Source organism: Xenopus tropicalis, chromosome 4 (genome assembly GCF_000004195.4).
Source record: "Xenopus tropicalis strain Nigerian chromosome 4, UCB_Xtro_10.0, whole genome shotgun sequence".
Classification (NCBI taxonomy): Eukaryota; Metazoa; Chordata; class Amphibia; order Anura; family Pipidae; genus Xenopus; species Xenopus tropicalis.
Window position 1 is genome coordinate 115,212,362 of NC_030680.2, and position 21,402 is coordinate 115,233,763.

Below are 21,402 nucleotides of genomic sequence, written 5' to 3' on the forward strand. Positions count from 1 at the left end.
TCACAATGATTAATTCAGCCTGCTCCTCCACAGTAAAGGTGGTTGCCCCTTTAGGTTAAGGTTACACTAAGGTTTTCCTTCCTTTAGCTTTCTGTTAATCAGCTCTCCAGTTTGGAATTTAAGCAGCTATCTAGTTGCTAGGCTTTAAATTACCCTAGTAACCAAGCAGTGGTCTCAATGAGACATGGAAATATGAAGAGGCGAGGCCTGAACAGAAAAAGAATAGAGTTGTAGCCTCACAGATGAATAGTTTTGTGGCTTTTCGTTCTTAAGAGTGATACTTTCTATATCAATTTGGAACTGAATGGAAAACAAGAGACTGTACAAGTAAATTGTATAGTGGAGATGCAGTTGTTGCTGGTGGGACAAGAATGTCTCTTTAGAGACAAGCACAAATAGCATTGCACACTTGTTCCTGTGGCTGCAAGCATTTTTAGTAACTTCTTACAACATTTAAATGCTGCTTAAACTATTTCTGCCAAGTAAACTTTAGACAACTAAAAATAAAATGTGTTTTATATGCAGGGACCAATGGCTATATCACCGACTGGATGCACTGCTGTATTTTGCTGTGCCTAGCCAGGACAAAAGCATTTGCGGTTGTTCTACCACACACTCTCTATGCCCCACCAATCTGACTGCGTAATATCATTTGTGCCTCATGCTACAGCAGATAGGGCCATGCTGGGTAACTTTGTTAAATCTGTGGCTATGTTTGTGTGTTACTATTCCTTTTTGGAAAGGCAAACATCCAATATATGGATAACTTTAACAGACCTTTGGTCCTTGCATGGATCCCGGTACTGGTCTCTCTAGCGAATTCATTAACGCAGTGATCCCCGACCAGTGGCTCTTGAGCAAAATATTGCTCCCCTTTGATATTGCTCCCAGTGTCCTCAAGCAGATGCCTAGTTTTAAATCTCCAGCTTGGAGATAAGTTTTGGAAGCACAGAGATACAGAGCCTCCTACAGTCAACATGGGGCTACCAAACAGCCAATCACAGTCACAAGTCAAAATATGTGGAAGTGCACATCTGGAATTTCCTCAGGTATTATGTAAATGAGCTTATAGCAGAGTAGTTTTTTTATTATCCTTAATAAAACACATTATTTTATGTAATGGTGTGTTTGTTGCCTCAACCTGATCTAGAAAAACCTACACTGCGCTCATATTTTATGGCAGCCTTGCCTTATCGTTTCTTACTGTCAGTGCATCTCTGAGGGGAATACTCATCCACTCTTCCTAGCTCACTTCAAAGCAAGAAAAAGCCTTTAAAGATTTATTAAGCAAAGTGGGAGATAAAAATAGCAAACAAAAAGAAACCAATTACTCCAGTCAAAAAGTCTGATTTCATGCAAGCCAGCAGTAGGAAACGGACACGATAAGAGCTTAACAGTATACTTAATGTATAAATAGCACGCATCTTCCATGTACTTCACATAACTAAAGAAGGAGCACAAGGCATTCCTTCTCTTGGCATTTGCATTTACACATGTGGATCAGCGCATTTTGTGTATATATAAACAGAAGAGTTTAACCTATTTATAACCACTTGGGGTGCAACTGCATTGGCATTTGGACTGAGGCCAGGACATAACACTATAATGATTATTTGTAAATTCAACATCTATCAAAATTTCAGAGTAGCAGGAGCTATAAATAACAATAATAATAACAATAGTAATACACTGCAGAACCCATTATGGATAATTTTGCTAAAGCTTACAGCAATTTGTAAATGCAATTTGTGAAGGATGGATAACTGACAAAGGGCTTTACAATACAGGTAAAGGAACCTGCTATTTAGAATGCTTGGGACCTGGGTTTTTCTGAATAAGAGGTCTTTCTGTTATTTGGATCTACATACTTTATGTCTACCAAAAATCATTTAAACATTAAATAAACCCAATAGAATTGTTTGCCTTCAATAAGGATTTATTATATCTTGTTGTGAAAAACTACAAGGTACTGTTTTATTAACACAGAGGAAAAAGAAAGTTTTTAAAAAATAGACTTATTTGATTAAAATGGAGTCTATGGAAGATGACCTTCCCATAATTATAAGCTTTTTAGATAATGGGTTTCCAGGTTACCTGTACTGTAAAAAAAATAAATAAATGTACAAGGCCTACTTGGTTACCCCTCAGTGACTGCTATAAGGATGGCTTCTGCCTTGCCCAAGGTCACCTGCTGGAGGATCAAGGGTAACATTTCATGCCTTTAAAGCAGACAGTTTCTATAATCTCGCTGGGAATATAATTTATAATAATCATATTAAGGTGTTTTTATGGGACCATAAAAAAAGTTAATATAGTTAAAATGTAGTGCTTGCACAGATATTGTGCCTTGGGTATAACTAACCTGAAGTCATTAGAATGAAATGAAAAGGTAAACATAAAAATATTATTTTTTTTGTGTAGGCTGGAGGTTAGTTATTACTCCAGCACAAATTCAGTTCTACAGGAGAGTCAGCTATGAGTCTCCAAAGCAAATAATACATGGTCTATTTACTTCACACAAACATAAATACTGAGACCCAGATCAGAGAAAATATGCTACTTAAGGGTTGATATATTCTACATTAGGTGCCCTTTCTAAACAAAGCAAAATACTATATCTGTATATATCTTTTTGCAAGATAAGAAACCTGCAATACATCAGAATGGTAAAATAATAGAACCTTTCCATCGCTGAATGGTGACACAAATGCAGTTGCCTTATCTGACATTCCGCCTAGGACTGCAAAGCCCAATTCCACAAGAACATCAGCTGCATAAGGCCTTTAAATTCTCCTTATCTCCAGGGTAAAAGGGTATCTCATGCAATAGGTAAATGCAAAAAAAAAAAAAAAAAAAGGTAAATTCAAAAGGAGCCACTAGAGTTTCAGGAATGCTGATGAAGATGTATATAAGCGCAAAACAATGCATATGATCAATTTCTGCTTTTCTTAGTTATCAGTCTACATGCATGCACTTATAAATGTAATCATCTTTTTTTCTGTCAATAATGAATGCTACAATTGAATATTGGGGTTATTAGCCTATATTTAAGGCAAATATTATATACATTTACACCAAACACATGATTAAATATATAGTTAAAAAATCGACATGGCACAGCTGTGTACCAAATAGCATCTCCAAGCTATGTAAGATGCTGCACACAAGGTGAATGCCGGGTAAATAGAGAAGAATGTCAGGAGGACATGCCGGGAGGTATCCGATTGCGCTCTCTATTTACCACCTCACCCGATCAAACTGTTTGTGTTACTAGTTGGAGAGGTGAAACTGGGTGCCTAGCTTCTAAACCTCCCCCAGCACAATCTCCCATTACCCAGATCTTAAAAATTTTGGTATTGTGCGTGCTTAGACAAGATACGGAAGCATGATACCAGAGTCTGCAAAGGCTTGTGCCGAAGAAGAAAAAAACCCATACATTCTATTAATATTTAAAGAGGCCCATATTTTCCATTAACTGTATCCCTTATTCATTTCTCGAAGTGCCTTCTAATTTCCGATCCATATCAGCCATATAATCTTACCCCATGGTGTTTTATCACCTAGTTAATCTGATCTAATAATGCCTTACAATCCTGTAAACTAGTCCCAAAGTGCCCGTATTGTAATGCCAGTGTCTTACTACCCATTTAACCCACGTGGGCTTCGGACTAGGTAACTGTGGTAAAACTTCATTACAAAACAATTAACAATGCGTAAACATTTAATTTGCAATTCTATAGTGAAAGTGTTCACTAGGTAAAGCAATGTCCTCAGACAATAGTTTTATAGATTAAATCTACAGTTATGGAATAAAAAAAGCAACATCAGAAGCCCCTATTGATTATCCTACTAGCTGCCCCTTCATGCTTAAGTAGGTTCTATAAGCCATAATTACCCGCATTCTTCCATGGATGATAGCAGTGCCTTTACAATTCTAATTAACTGATCAGATTATTTTGATTGCTAAGGAGCTTATGGAAGATTCTCTTCCTAATCTCGTTTTACCCACACTCTCTCAACTCACTCAGTACAAAGGAGCATGTCCCTAATCTGCTCTCTGAACAAATGTTTGCCACATGACAACTACACAGATGAGTAGGAAATAACCCAGTTTTGCATAATTAATGCTCCTCCCAATGCCAACGCAGTTTCCTACTAGTTTACACTTCAATATTTACTTTCTTTTTTTACCAAAGATGCTAAATACATAGACTTTACCTAAAAATGCTATTGTGGTTTTCCTAGTAAGACCTAATTTATGAATTCTCTCCGTTGTACTAGGTTTTTAAAGGACAGCAAGGCTTTGATTAATGGTAGGCCTACACCCTGAACTGTTTGTGCTGACATTTTCCTACAGAACAGAAGCCACAGAGAGTGGGCACTAGTCCATGCCATCTGTTTGCTGGTTAGCAGTGGATCCTGGCAAGACAGCTGGTATTAGGCCTCAGTAAATTTCAAGACCAAGCGTCATAAAAAAAACAAAAACATAATTTCTAAAGCTAATAAAAGGCAGCACGGTGAGCCACTAGGTAGCACTTCTGCCTTGTCGGTACCTCTGGGTATTGTGGCTTCCTCACACGCTCCTAAAAAATAATCGACTCTATTGTACATTAATGTTGAAGGAGTCCTTAGAGTGTAGGCTTCACTGGGACAAGTACACATATGAAATAAAATAAATAAATGAGGTTATATACAATTTGTATTGCTACTATATAAGGAGAGGCATATTCCAATTTTAAAGTGTAATTATCTTCTCTACCCCTAAGGGTATTAGCTATTACCTATATGTTTGGTTATTGTAATTTGGCAGCAAATTAGAGAAGACCATTTTTTCATTAACACCAACTGTAATCACCAGAGAACACTGGCAACTTGTCACTGCCCTATTACAGAACCTACATGGGTTAGTAGGACAAAAAATATATCCTGTATATAATTTTTCTCTTATTTTTATTTTCCCTTCAGATGGAATAGAAGGGCAGATCATTCCCTCTAGGTAAATGTACACTAAACGGAGCTAAGAAACTATTGTAGGCTTAAAAAACAACTTTTGATCAAAATAAATGGTGCAGGAGAATGTTTTGGCTAAGGTGTACAAAATACTTCAAGGGCAATAAGAAGCAGAAGATAAACAGTACCTCTAAAGTATACACATTTTTTTAAATGTCTTGTTCTGTATGCCATATTCCCATGAGTATATGGAATCAATGCTGACCATTAACGTATCCAACTATTTGGTCCACAGACAGAACAGGCAGATATTGTTCCATTTGTTCGGTCTGACGCCTCCTCTCATTTTTATCTGCTGCTGCACCAACTCATCGATCAACTGCAATTTGACAAGATTGCAGAATGGCCAATCGAACCTGCCGCCTGAGGTGAAACCCCACGTCCCAAATATGGGAATGCATTGTTTACTATGAAAGGTGCATTTATAGAGAGCTATAGCTTGCACTACATTCCTGTAAAAGCAGTGCCATACAACATTTCATTAGCAGTGTGTCTGCTTTCTCAGAGAACCATAAACTTTAAAGACCCCAGTTTAAGTTTAAAAACAAAAATCAATTAAAAACATTTTTTCACCCCAATAACAGCAACCTCTAAGCAGCTCTAGAGGTGTGTACTACTAATAACTTGCTTATGCAGACAATTAGATAATTTTAGTGTGCCCTACATGGAAAGGAGCTGTGTGGTGCCTGGTCATGAAATGGCATAAGTAACACAGATAACTCAATTCAGCCATCTTTGTGTAATACTGTGATGACAAACTAAATGTAAGTATAGAAGATCTGCATGTGGCACAGGGAAGGCAGAGAGATTTCCCAAGCCCCGAAACCCCATCCTCAGTATTTATGCTTTTAATACAGTATTGATCTAGCAGATGCACAGACAGCAGGCGCCGACTCCCTGATCAAAGCATACACCCCTTTTCTAAGTGCTTTGCTGGGAAATGACTATTTGTATGGATATGTTGGCTTGTGCACTTGCAAAGCAAATATGTGGAATATAAATACACAAACATCACACATCTGTAAAACAAGGGTGATTGGAAAGCACAGGGTCTAGTACATGCCTTGCATTACGATAAAGTGCAAGCGCTGTGCTGTATTCTAATATTTATTCATTGATATTATGTGACTGCCTCCATATATCTTCTCCATCCAGAGCCAGATGATCAGTGCAATAAATGCTATGGGCCCTCCACCAATGAAAGTGTTCAGTATCAGAGCTCACAGCTGGATTGGTTAGCACAGGGGTAAAAGGGGGCAGAGGCAGAAAACCAAGGTGACTTAAGATAAACAGAGCTCTGCCTATGCTGGAATATATGACCTTGAGCCAGAACATAAATACAATAAAGTCAAAATCCCAACTGTCAAATCTGCCAGGTGAATGAGGTTAGACAAGGCTGCATTTGAAAGCAAATAAAACATGAACTGTGGGGAGGAGAACAACGAGACAGACAAGAGGGCAAGATGGTAGGAGGAAAACAAAAGCAGTATATTGATAGGAAAAGGACTACACCAGGGATGTCAAACTTGCAGTTCTCCAGCTTTTTTTTTTTTTTAACTACAATGACCATCCTCTTTGGTTGCACTGTAACAGAGCTGATGGCCAGGAGTTTAATAGCCATGAAATAAAGTCAGCAAATAAAATGCTCCATAATACATACTTGTTCCTTCCTTCTCGGTTACATCTGACATCTTGGAAGCAGAGTCAAATGCTCACACTGCAAGATATCATTCCCTAAATCACCTGGGCTTTAAGAGATTATGACAGATTTCATTTGAGGCAAAGTGCCCCTTGACCATAGTTTATGGATACTCTTAGGCTTACAGCACATGGGGTATTTTGTGGCATTTTGTCTCAGAGACAATTCTTAAGGGGGAAAAAAGTTGCTGAGGTTATGGTACACGCAGGACTAATGCCCCCTGTGCGTGTGGGTTTCTTCTAGTTTCCTCTCACACTCCCAAAACTTACAGGCAGGTTAACTGGTTCCTGATAAACCATACTGTGTGTGAATGTGATAGGGACCTAGGATTGTAAGCTCAATTTGGGCAGAAGCTAATGTGAATGATGAATAATCTCTGTAAAGCACTGCAGAATATTTCAGTGCTATCAAGATTAAAATCCCTTGCTACCTGCCACAAATCATATTTTTAGCCACAGTACTTTCTATTCATATTAATGGAGGGGGCCATGGTCTTCAAACAGCAAAAGCCTCAAATAGTTCTTGTCTAAACAGCAACGGTACTATTGTAAGGTGAAGGCCTGACGTGTGTCTCTGTGTTTAAATAGCGCAAAGGACAGTGACAGAGAATGTAGCCCCAGGATTGGGGTGGAAGGGGAATTACTTAGGGAAGTAAAGAGGGAATAAGTACTGGAGAGAGACCAAGGGTAGAAATTTTCTGAACTAAGTGAGATAATTGTTGAGATTAAAATATATTAATTGTTTATTGTAATTATACAGGATTCTTAACATACATTTTGGGAAAACCTTAGACTGAACCACATTTAAAGCCAATAGTGCAATTTTTCAAACATTCAGTCAAAGGGGGAGAATAGGAAGCTTTGCCAACTAGATACCACTCTACCAATCACACATTTAGGTTTTTTGGGAAATACTACATAGAAAAACAGAAAAGACGCATAGAGAATGACGCGAACACCCAGCAGATCAGAAGGTAAGGGTCCCAATAACAGTATCTTGTACACCGCATGCGATCCAGAAATATGTAATATTCTGAACTGAAAAACCCAGCAGCCAACAAACTAACACTAATGTAAGTCACTGATATTAAGTAAACCCAAATACACATAAATATGCAGCACCGACTGACATGCTATGCATTTATATAGCCCCCAGCACAGAGCTACTGAACAAACAAGCAACCATCTGGCATAACTGGAAGTGCAACATATAATATGGGCATTGTTGGTGTTAGAGCGCTGAGTGCTTTCTTCTGTGCCTTGATTTGGTTGCACCTCTGCATTCCATCTTGTGATATCTCCCATCACACTGCTCCCTCCCCCCATACCTCTCCTTGCCACGAGTCTGTTTGATGCACTGTGTGTTCCTGGCCTCCCCCCTCATCCTCCTCCATTCCTTCTGTGCAAACACACAGCTCATGCTACACATCAACCGGCAGCCCCCCCCCACAGACTCTCCCACCCTAGCTAGAGGCAAAGACCTGGCTCACTCTGGGGGGGGGGCCTTTACATCACAATAGGTCAGCATTCATGAAAGCACTTAGCCAAACGCCACATCTATTTCAGGCACAGCAATTTAACCATTTGATTCCACTGCAGAGTTCAGGTTTTGACTATTACATTATGGTTTCTCAGACTGCTTCACATGTAAATGTGACTTTTAGATTTCTGGCATCCATTGAGCAACTGTTGCTTTTTTTTTTTGTTTCAAAAACTTATTTCTGGGACCGGACAGCACAGTCCAGAAGAAAGACAGCCAATCGCAATCACTTCCAGAGACAGAAACAACGCTATCTCAGTCTCTGACTCTGAGAACTTTGTTTTTTCATCCAGAGTGACTAATATCCCAGTCATGCAAATAGCTAGATATGCCCGTCCTCTGGTCTTAAAGGGACCTCCCTTAATTTTAATGTTTATTAGTCAGCTTTCCATTAGATAACAATATTTACTTAAACACAAATTTTACTTTGAAAATGTAACTACAAGTACTGGTGTAATAGTTTAACCATGCAATTTACTTAATATGAAATGTCTAAAATTGAATGTAGATAACACTGGTCTTTGATGTTTCCCCACTATTTTGTGCCTTTGGTCGTTCAATGGTTAAGAGAGTCGAAGGAGAATATAATAAGCTGCAGTCAGAAGCGTGCCTATCATGTCCCCACTCTGTATCTGGGACAAGAGGAGGGTCAACGATCAACAAGGCCTATGACCCTTTTAGAAAAAGATCTCCCATTGTGGTTGGCATGTCCTTAAAGTGACAGCAGCTAATTTTCTTCTATTCACACCCACCCCTCTTACTACCCTTCCCCCTTCTTCACCTTCTTTCATTTCTACCACTGGCTTGTTTGTCACCACACACCCCCCTTCCCTTTCCGGTTTCAGATTGGAAGCAGGCCTGCCTGGGAGTGCAGATAAAGCACAGTATGGAAACAAACAGATACAGTCAAGAGATCTGATTCATGTTGCCTAGACTCTGTGCTGCATTGGGAGGCAGCTAGTTGAACACTGCGGGTTTGTGAAGCTTCTAATGTGACATATAGTTCTGTACTGACAAGTAAACAGCACTTTAGTAAACCCAAATGTTTACAATGACTGTGAAAGGAATGACATAAAGGATGTCAAACTGAAGAGTTAAGGCTTGGTGAGAATGACTGCCTCTAGGCTGACTGGGAAATGGAGTTCACAACAGCTATGAACCTTATAAGCAGAGGAGATTGGGGACTAAAATGTTTTCCTTCGTTTATAAAGTTATCTTCCTTTCTGTCCACGTTATTTTACTATTTCTTGACCACTTTCTGAATCACAGCATGTAAATACAGTGGCATGCGCACGAAACGCATCAGGCGTATTGGTTTTAAGAGAATGAATAAAGGTTGAGCTTTTAAGGACTTCTTACGGTATTCTGGTGTGTAACTGAAGTTGCTTCTTGCTGATTTATATTAACAAAAAGCCCACTAGCAAAGTGTAAATGTGGGCAAACATGCACGGATATTATCGTACCAAAAAAAGTTTCCTATGATAAGCATGTGTGGTCCGAAAATTTTGATCAGGTGCCTTTGAAGGTGCCCAAACATTGTAACATTAATGCTGAATCGTCAGATGGGGTAAAGAATTCCTTTGTTTTTACCAGCATGATTTAGCTCTTAACGTTAGTGGAGTGGATGAATTATCTTTCCTACAACCAGTGGTCATGGGAAAGATTGTAATTGTTGCATGCATGGCCACCTTTAAAGATATTCATAACAATCATGAAAAGATACCACCACATTCAAAAGACACATTCCATTTACCAAAGAAAGTTGCAGTCTTACTCTACATAAAGTTGTCCTTACAGAACCAAAGAACATAAATGTCCTTCTCCTGTAATGACACACTGGACTACGTGAGGTGCTTAAAGAATTATGTTCCTTAGTTGCCTAAAAATAAACTTTTTCTTGAGATTTACGTCTAAGTGAAGGTCACTTCAGCTGCTTCTTTGACAAGTGCTAAAAAGTGACCAAAGCACTAACCTATGAAATCCAGACTTTCACGTTACACATTTAAGAAACTGGTTGATACCATGCTGACAGTTGCCAGGGTTTCTGAAATCCAGAAAGGATCCAAGACGACAGGAAGGAATACACAACCTATAGGAAATGGGTTGTCTTCTGAAGGACACTGCACTGTACATAGAGACCAACCTCTCCAGGCCAACTCCATTTCCATCTCCCGTATTTTCCATTTGAACAAGCACAATAAGTACTATGACTTGGGGAACACATTCATTTAATATTAATAGCAGTGATTGGTGATTGTGCGCTATAAACATTTTTGTGATAGTACTTTATGGCTGTGTTTAGCCGTGAGTGGAGTTTGCTCACACACACACACACGATAAAACATATTCATGAATTGACATATTGGTGAAGGCTCCAACAAGCTGGGCTGATAGATTGGGCAGGTATAAAAAAAAATCCCATCAGGCAGGGACTACATCAGTTGTTCCCAATCTATTTACACTGTAAGCCAGGACTGTTAATTCTACTGTTTTTATTCTACATCCTTTGTATGTTAATCAAATGTAGGACCCGTGCCCTTCGTAAAGTTATTTTAAAGCACTGTGTAACTTGATGGCACTATATAAATAAATAATTGGTGATGATGGGTTAATTGAGGTCTAAATTATCTTCTATCTTAATACTACAAACCTTTTCTAAAGCTGGCCATACACGTGGCGATCCGACGATGTTTCGTACGACCATCGGTCGCACGAAACATCGTCAGATCCGCCACACACCATTCAGGGCTGAATCGGCAGGTAAGGAGGTAGAAACAATAGGATTTCTACCTCCTTCTGCCGATTCAGCTCTGAAGGGAGAATTTTGGTCAGGCGCCTCCTATGGCGCCCGATCAAAATTTTCTAACCTGGCCGATCGACGAGCCGACCGATTTCAGCAGCTTCCTGCGACATCGGTTGGCTCGCTGACATACCATACACGCACCGATTATCGTACGAAACGAGGTTTCGTACGATAATATCGGTGCGTGTATGGCCACCTTAAGAGTTGAGCTATGTGGGAGCTTTTGTTGAATGCCGTTGCATTAACAAATTGCATTCTACAGGTCTGATATAGCTGACATGCCTTAAACTCATGTAACTGATAGAAATATCTGATCTATAAACTACATGAAGCATTTGACATTCAACATGACATGACAGCTTCATGCTGTGTTTTTATCCAAAAAGATAATGTTGGACAGTCTTTTGTTTCTCACTGAAATTTGATTAATGTTGTATGTATGTTCCTGAACAGCAAGAATCCATCCAACTTTATCTGATGAGATTTCATTTAACATAACATAGAGGATCTGATTTTGTAGCCCAAAATCTTGAGCTGTAGCGTGATTAGATTTTGTAAAACAGTAAACCTGTCCCAAAGTCTCTGGTCGCTTCCAAGTATCCAAATAAAAGTAAGTTAAAACTTTGCCATAAACTACTCTAACTCTATCCAACAATGGTTCCCAATCAAGGTACTCTGCATTAATATGTTCATTAAGTGTCAGTAAGCATTCAGTAAAGGAGCCTACTTATTTGCTACTTGCCAGAAACAGCAAAGAGTTTTATTAATTTTCCACAACAAAACTCACTTGTAAGGTGCAGCCTGTTGCTTACCTGGAGCAGCCCAAAATGTTTCCAAGTCTATCTACTTGTGTATTCTCTAGTCTCTTTATCAACTATTTGAGCATGATTTCATATATACCCTGCATAGTGCTATTACACATATTAACCATTATATTCCACTGTGCTACTCTAGCGCACAGAGCTACTTTCAGGTAAACAGAATGACATAACTAATGATATAAAATAATAAGTAATAAAACTAGAACAAAGGCCAGTAATGTAGAAACATGTTGTAAAATGTTGCCATAAACCAATACAAATGGGAAGAAATGTTTCTTGTTGAATTACCCTTATGTCACAATACAGGGAGATTTGCCAACGTGATTTTACATTGAACAATTTTTAATAAACCGCGTGGAATCATCTTTAAAAGAACTGGTGTTTAGCACACACATTTCACTGGCAATCAATCTTCATAAGAGCTGGATGCCCATATTTGGGGTAAATGAAATAAAACTGTTAAAGGCTTGGAAGTATCAATACATACCTGTGAATGGTTCTTTTCTGATACAGAAAAATGAGTTGTAAATGGTTATGTCCCTTTTGTTTGGAAATTTATAAAACAAACACAAATTATTACTGTTTAGGGCCCCAAGAGCATTACTCCTTTGTGCCCAAGCGAGGCATTATTCAATCATTGGTCCTCAATCCCAAGCACATTCAAATGTACCCCCTTGTATTCCCACGAGGTATCATTTACTGCACTCGTCATTTGAACACAAAAAAAAATAAACATTGGTTTAAAAAGAAAACGGGACTTGGACCAATAATATAGATATAATCTGCCCAGGATAAACAGTATACACGTTGGCAAATACCTCTGTATTTAAGCACAAGCAGTAGAAAGTATCAGCTCTTAAAAACGCCCATTATGGGTTTTAATTAATTTGTTTCTATAAAAGCTCCTTCCGCTCTGTCTTCAAAAAAGGTATAGATTGTAAAATGGCTTACTGCACATCTTTTATAATTCAGAAGATTAAACACGTTTGCTTATTTATCTCAGGCTGCATTGTCCATTATCTGTAGGTAAGACCATAAAAACAGCTATGTCTGCAAAATCTTGCACTGCTTTCTCCATACATATACATAGGTTTGTGTTATTTTAGTTCAGCGCAGCAAAGATACAGTTACAGACAGTGACACATGGCATTACTCAGACACAATGCTGGGTGACAAATGCAAATGGCTCCAGCACAAAATATATCATATAATGGGGATCAGAATGCACAACACTCATCCACTTCACACACACACACACACACTGCAGTGGTGTCTATATACCAAGGCTTTCCATCAGGGGTCTGCCCTAATTACAGGCTGGTTTACTACAGGTTTCTCGAAGAATATTTATTCACACAAATGAGACGCACACAGCCAGGGTGCTATACAGAACCTTACTGTCACTGGATTTTAAGCTAACAGCAGGTAAATAAAGGGCAGTTATTCCGCAGAAATACTACAATTCTTATTAGCCATGTTAAGCTTTAGGTGCATAAATATATTTGTTTATATGCAACATATATGCTTGTGTGTGTGCATATAAAAGCCACACGCTTTTTCTGGCGAATGACCAAACACTATACACTAAATCCATTTGTCCCAGTCCCTATATAATGTTTTACAGTTTTGCAGACCTGCATCAAGACAATGAAAAGACTCCCTTGTATCCTTAAAAGGCAAGGACAGGGGAACTGGGAACCCTGGGGAATCTCTGCACCCAGCTAAAGTCTTGCCGCTTCTCAGTCAGTCACCCTCAGGCTGGTGCAGAGTTAAATAGGTCACAGTCCTCAATACATGTGCATAGATCAATATTAATGGTTTTGTGCATCACAGCAATACACATACCCAATATGCATTATTAAATGTTTGCAAATATGGTAAAAAGTTATGAACAAAAGAATAACACAATACTGTAAAAAATGTATACAACATACAGCAGGGAAAATAAGTATTGAACACGTCAACATTTTTCTCAGTAAATATATTTCTAATGTCACTATTGACATGAAATTTACACCAGATGTCGGTAACCACCCAAGTAATCCACACATACAAAGAAATCAAAACAATTATGTTTTTTAAATTAAGTTATGTGTAGTAAAGTGGAATGACACAGGGAATAAGCATTAAACACGCTTACTGAAACGTATTTAAAGGAAAACTATACCCCCAGAATGAATACTTATCCAACAAATAGTTTGTATTATGTTAAGTGACCTATTGAAAAAATCTTGCCAAACTAGAATATGTATCGATAAATATTGCCCTTTTAGGGCTCTGGCACACGGAAGTTGCCTTGAGAGGAAACTTCTGCGATTTCAGAGAAATCGTGGCGCCGTGTATGCCATCCCACCGGCGATTTACATTTTCGCCCATGGGATGGAATTTCGGGGAGATCTCCGCATGTGCCAGAGCCCTTACATCCTTTCCCTTGATCCACCATTTAGTGATGGGCTTAGTGCTCCCTCAGGGATCACATGACCAGAAATAATGCAGCTCTATCTGTAACAGGAAGAAGTGTGGGGGCAAAAGGCAGAACTCTGTCCATTAATTGGCCTAGTGTGTATGTGTGCCTTGGCTTGTGTGCGTGCACTGTAAATCCTATGATCCCAGGAGGCAGCCCTTAATTCTTAAAATGGCAATTTTCTATTTAGGATTATCCAATGGCACATACTACTATCAAAAGTATATTTTTATGAAAATGGTTTATTTAGATGAAGCAGGGTTTTACATACGAGTTCGTTTATGCAATATATTTGTATAGAGACCTACATTGTTTGGGGGTATAGTTTTCCTTTAATTCTTAGTAGAAAAGCTCTTGGTAATGACAAATTCAAGGCACCCCCTGTATAGAGAAACTTGTCACATGCATTTCTCAGGTGTGATTTTGGCCCATTCTTCCACACAAAATGTCTTCAAATCTTCAAGATTCCAGGGTCCTCTTCTATAACCTTTGATCTTCAGTTTCAATTGGATTCAAGTTGGGTGATTGATTGATTCTAGCAGCTATTGAGAGTTTCCTTGGCTGTGTGTTTGGGATCATTGCCTTGCTGAAATGTCATCCCTACTTTCATCTTCAGCATCCTGGTAGATGGCAGCAAATTCTTATTAAGAATGTCCCGGTACATTTCTCCATTCATCCTTCCTTCATTTATATGAAGTCTGCCAGTACCATATACTGAAATACAGCCCCACACCATGATGTTCCCACCTCCAAACTTCACTGTTGGTATGGTGTTTTAGGGGTGATGTGTAGTGCCATTTCTCCTCCAAACATTATGTGTGCAATGACATCCAAAGAGAATTTCATTGGCGTGTTCAAATGTTGTGCAGCAAACTTTAAACAAGCTTCAACAGTGGAGTCTGGCACAGTGAGCATGCATAGTGGCCATGTTGGTTGAGCACATTACTTACTGTTTCCTTTGAAACAACTGTACCTGTAAATTCAAGGTCTTTCTGAAGCTTTCCACAAGTGATCCTTGGCTCTTGGGCAATTCCTCTGACTCTTCTTTTGACTCCTCTGTCAGAAATCTTGCGAGAAGCACCTGATTGTGGCCGGTTTTGGGTCAAATGATGTTCTTTCCACTTCCGGATTATGGCCACAGCAGTGCACACTAAATACGTCTGTAACCAATGCCATCAGTATGTTTTGCAACAATAAGGTTGCAAAGTTGCTTTTACCCATCATGAGATGCTCTTTGTGCAATATCTTGGTAATAAGAAACCTTTTTATAGGCCATCAATTAGGACTAAACTAGCTGATATTAATTTGCACTGATAGGGGGCAGGATTGCTTTCTAAATACTGACAGATTTCAGCAGGTTTCTTGGCCTTCCATGCCTTTTTGCACCTCCTTTTCTTCATGTGTTCAATACTTATTCCCTGTGTCATTTGACTTTATTACATATTACTTCATTTAAGGACTTATTTGTTTTGATTTCTTTATATGTGTGAATTACTTGGGTTTTTACCAACATTTGGTATAAATTTCATGTCAATAGCACCATCAATAATATATTTACTGAGAAAAATGTTTATGTGTTCAATACTTATTTTCCCTGTTGTATATTATATTTCTGTTCAGAAATACCAGTAAAAATGAATGCAGAATGCAAGGTTGCTTATACCAGTATAATACAGAGAAAAAAACAAACATAAATTCCCTTCCTTTATATAAATGTGTTGTCCCTGCAACAAGGGTTGCCAATCTTAGCCATGTAGTAGGAATCCTCAGAACCTCCAAGCTTTCCCATTGCACCAGGTTAACATATTTCAAGCTGAATGGCTGTGTGTATGCCACTCATCCGCCTACCACCTGATTACTTTCACCTTCAAATTGCTGTCCCGCTCCCTGTAACGTGGATATAATAAGCACCTTTAACTGGAATCGCAGACTGCTGCGGAGCACTCTGCATAGGATTCCCTGCACGCCCAGTGATATCTTGGGAATGCCCCGTGTATATTTGGGTGAGATACATCTGAACAGCACTGAACAACATTTACAGAAAGACTGTAGTTGTTTAAAGCAATAAATGTCATTTTCCCCCCAACTAAAATGCATTTTATACATATATGCCTTTCTATAAATACACAAAGGCAGTTCTGTGTCACATGCATGGGAGCAGACAATAGGTATAAAAACAACAAAAATATAGCTTTAAGCAATAAAACAGCGAGCCTCCACGCAGGTTCGTAAGAAACGCCATTATGAATTTTAAGGACTATGAACGGGTTTGGTTTAGGAATACTGAGGACGAGGGGGGGGGTGAGGCAGAAATGCCAGTTATGGATTAGGAAATGTAGCTGGGGTTGAGCAGAGGGTGAGAGGTGTGCTGTGAGCGAATGTTATTCTGATCTGTAGTACAGTGAGGGAAATGGCAGATATGGGGAAGGAGTGGAAAAGCCCCACATGGTACTAATTAGCAGCAGTAACAAAGACAGAAACACAAAGGATGGGGAGAGGTAAATAGGAAAGGGGGGAGGGAATCATGCAGACTGAGGAAGAGAGGGAAGGAAAACAGACACAGGGACATTGCAGCCCTTACCTGCGAAACCATTTTATTCTTCTCCATAAACCAGCAGAAGAGGAAAGGACAAAGCAGATAGGGGAGCACAGTAAGCTCCCTGAGCACCTCGAACTGAAGTCTAAAGGGGGCTAATGCTTAGGATCCCGGTGTAATTCTTTGTCCTTGTGTCTGTCTCCTTCCTTTCTTCCTATCTTTCTTTGCTGCCTTGCTCTCTTTCTCTCTCTCAGGATCAAGCTCCTCCTTCTGACACCAGGGGTAATTTATCACCACTCTGCCACTCCTCCCTCCCCTTCCTCCCCCTCCCAGACCCTGCTCCCTCCTCTCTCTTCCTTTCCCTCCCCCTCCTCTCCTGCATGGCTGGCTGGAAGGGACATCTCTCATTACACATGGCAAACAGGAGAAATAATTGGGAGAAAAAAAAGAAAATCTGCAACAGTAAAAAAGCAGACATAAAGGAGACAAACAGGAGACTGACATCTGTGTAACAGAATAACATACAAAGAACATTACAGATAAGACATTTACTGGACGTGGCTTTTAGGTGAAATAAAGAGGGTGAAATAATGCTAAAATTAAATTACAGTATTTAATTTGGGGAGGAGGAAGAAAACCAAAGCATGGCTATGGCACGGCATGACCCCCATCACAGATCAGGCTGCCAATGAAATGAAAAAGACAGATTTAATTGACTGATTGTTTTTCAGCAGGAAGGGAGGAATAACTGCTGCGGGCGAGTAATGCTGCAGGCGAACCTTACAGACTGAAACGGATACATGAGGCACTTACAGACCCTCGCAGCAGCTCTACATGGCAACACTCAGCTACAGACTGTACATACTCAGCCAGCCTTCCCTAAAACTGCATACACCTTCACATAAAGGGACAGTACCATGGCATGTTTATGCAATTTGGACAAACAACGTGTTTGTGATGCAACAAGCTGAACACTGCAAATGAAGGTAAAACCGGAGACATACACCAATAATATACAACTAAATATTACCATCACTGGTCATATTTGGGTTCCCCCATACCACACGGTATTTGCAATTACTTTGACTAGAATGCCTAGAAATATGGGCACAACATTGGTCAGATCTGCCATGTTAAGATACAGTTAAAGGATAATTTCAATGTTAATTGAAATGTTTCAATGTTTCAATGTTAAAATAACTTTTTCACTTTTCATAACCTATTATAACATTTTCGAGACCCACCAGTAATGTTGCATTTTTAAAGTTAATCTCATTTTGTTTTTTTCTACTTAGGTCATCTCCTACTTATACTGCATTCTGACTTCCTAACTACTGCCTGGCTGCTATGGAAAATAAGCCCTAGCAACCATCTTGAAGCTAAAAAAAAAAACAAATAAAAAAAGACCAATTGCAAAATGCATTTATTACCACTGTCTACTATGCAACTTTAAGGTGTTAAACACTATATGAACTTTTAGAAATAAATATAAATGTATTTTTTCTACACAAACATACCTGATTCCACAGATGGAAAGAAAGCCATAATAGTTCTACAAGCAATTTCCCAACATCCCTTTAGGGTGAAGACACACAGGGGTTGATTCACTAAAGGGCGTTAAAATGAGCGCTATTTATAGCATGCGTTAAAAATGTTATCGCTTCTTATTTTTTGTGACTTAACACTTGATACACTAAAAGGACACGCGTCATAATTAAGACGCAATGTTCTTTGCATTATTTAACTCGCCATGAGCGTTTTTCTTGCCGCCGCGTGCGTTATTTTTCCCGCTGTACGTGATATATTTTGCCGCGTGCTATATTAGCGCACAATATTACACACGTAACCATTACTTTCGGAAAACTACTTTTCTGAAAATTACCATTTCCCTGAAAACTGGAGGCTGCATCACTCTAGGGCCAACACATACTTAGAAAAATCCCACTGCAAACTCCATGTTGTGTTGCCAAAAGCTCACGAACCACAATTTTCTTTAACTACCGCCTGCCCCAATTAGGTGTTAATATTTGCACAGATTAACGCAATATTTAGCGTGTTTAACGCTTCATATGTGTTTGTGAATCATGCGTTAATATTATTTCTATGCGGGAATTAATGCAATGCGAGGTAAATAACGTTTTTTGCGCACGCATGATGAATCAGGACTTAATGCAAAAAAAGCACGATAAGCGTTATCGACCTTTAGTAAATCGGCCCCACAGCTACTAGTAGCAGCTACTTGCCATGGCACTTTACTCAAGGCATTGGGAGGAATACTGGGGGGTAGGAGAATATATCTGAGGAGGTGGTGGTACTGGAAATTGAAATCTCTGAAGAAAGCGGCTCGCAAAGCACCATGGTCAACCAGAAAATGGACAAAACTCAAACTTTATTTACATTCTTAAAAACCCAGAACGCCTGACGCGTTTCGTGCGTACCCGCACTTAATCATAGGCATGCCTTCACTGCATGTGTACTAGCATTTGAAATATTTGGCGAGGGACCTGGGGTATATACACCCAGGTCAACACCCGTTTTAGGTAAAGATTTTTGTCTCTGACTTTGATCTCTTAGACTGTTAGCACACACTATATATATATATATATATATATATATATTTTTTTTTTTTTTTTTTTTTTGAATTGGGTGTACTGGAAATTGCACTGGTATGTGGCGTTCTGGAGGAAAATAAAAAATGTAAGGACCTAGAGATGATGGGAAATATTAGTGACAGATAATGTAAGTGGTCCAAGCTGAATGAGAATGCATTGACAAGGGAGGAAGGAAGTCAGAAAACATAGGTGGTGCTGTGATAGGGAAATAATATGCAAAAGGGAGACAATACAGTATAAAGGCGAGGAAGAAATTCAGAAATAAAAATGACAGGAAAACAATAAGGAGTATGTACAGTTGGATATTACAGTGATGGAAGAGTTAAAGTGAGAGCAGCAGTGAATTATTAGCAGGGCTTTTTATAAATATTGCAAGGGTCTCTAACAGAGCTTGGAGATATATCAGAGCCAAAAAAGATATTACAACAACAATAGGAACCACATATTCTTTATAGAATATAAAGGGTATATTATTTACAATATACCCTTTAGAATGTTCTATTGCTAGTAATAATGATGTTGGCAGTTGGAAAGTTTCAGTCCACCCAAACCAAATTCTTAACAAAGAGCAAATGTAATGATGATGCTTGACTGACAAATTTAGGAAACTGGGTGCTGTTCATTGAAAAATTAGCCAAACAACTGTCCAACGTATTCAGCCTGGGATGTTAGATACTCAGTAAGGGAAAATGCTCTGTTTATTCTGTCAGTGTGCTCCATCAGTACTACTGGGCGCATAACTAAGGTACTCAGTGGACCATATCAATGGTGCAAGGCAACTGCAAAAAGCCAACAACAAAGGAGAGATTGGAGTATGTGCTTTTAAGGAACCCAGTTAGTCTTACTATCCTCCCGCTAGAAAAGTCTGTGATTCTATTCTGAACTTTTTTACAAAAACACATTTCCAGACTAAGGGGCATATTTATTATGCTGTGTAAAAACGGCAAGAAAATTTGCCAGGCTTCACCGTGTAAAAAACGGCATAAAATCAGCTTAATTTTTTATGCGTTTTTTCTTCCGCCAGAACTTACATCAAATAACGGCGTAAAATCTGGCATTCAGACTGCGATCTTCTCTATTTATTTTACACAGCTTTTTACAATGTTTTTTGAGCAAATTCATTTTACACAGCATAATAAATATGCCCCTAAGCATCACATTTCCCAGTATCCCTTTTTGAAATCATCTTCACCCCTTCTCTACAACACTCCCCATGCCAGATCTCCTTAATGATACATTACAGATTGTGCTGTTCCTTAGTAAGACTTTAGAAAGTTCTGGTCTCATGGCAGATTCATCTGTACCAACTAACAGACCTAATGCCCTTGTGAAAAAGAAAGAGGAAAAGCAAAGGGGTGTCATTTTTTAACAGAAGTCACTAGGGCTGCTTCAAGGTGCCAGAGAGCCCAAGGCAATGATTTTATTGGTAGGCTCCATGCAGCCATCCAAGAAATTTGTAAGTAAACTTAAATATAAGAAGGCAAACAAATAATTATTTTTGCTTATTGAAGCAGACCTGAGCCAACAACCATGGGAATGGATAATTTTCTGGCGCTACATAAATACATGATGATGTACAAAGAGGCAGCCATTACTGTGCGTGCATGCACGCAGAGCTACAGCTCTATGGTATACTGCTATTAAGGCTGGTCATTTAAGGACAAAATTTTTTTGATTGTAAAATCATCTGTCAATGTAAGGCTCCATTAAATTGTGGATTTATGTAATCAGTCTCTGGAGCAAGTGATCCAAAGCAGATTGAAAAAAATAAATAAATAAGACTGACCAAGGTTAGTGTATAGTGTCATCAACCAACCCAGAAATGTTTAGGTCTATGGTTTCAAGTATTGCAAATTGGCCCACATTAAAAAAAAAAAGCTTCCGTCACTGACCTGGTCTTGTCATGGACCTTGCCATA

At 39.0% G+C, this 21,402-nt stretch overlaps 1 protein-coding gene and 1 long non-coding RNA gene across 17 annotated transcripts in view; one reads left to right on the plus strand and one right to left on the minus strand.

Moving 5' to 3' along the window:
• Nucleotides 1-21,402, minus strand: part of rbfox2 (RNA binding fox-1 homolog 2) — a 174,262-nt gene that overhangs the window by 44,282 nt on the left and 108,578 nt on the right. Inside the window, exon 1 of one of the 16 annotated variants that reach the window (XM_012960949.3) lies at nt 16,918-17,130. The exons of 13 other annotated variants lie outside the window; for them this stretch is intronic. In XM_012960949.3, the coding sequence (XP_012816403.1) occupies nt 16,918-16,944 (27 nt within the window). In that variant the 5' untranslated portion in view covers nt 16,945-17,130. 16 annotated transcript variants of the gene reach the window in all.
• Nucleotides 17,223-18,263, plus strand: LOC108647464. The gene is made up of 2 exons (XR_001924497.2): nt 17,223-17,858; nt 18,168-18,263. It is a non-coding gene; the product is annotated as an uncharacterized LOC108647464 (long non-coding RNA).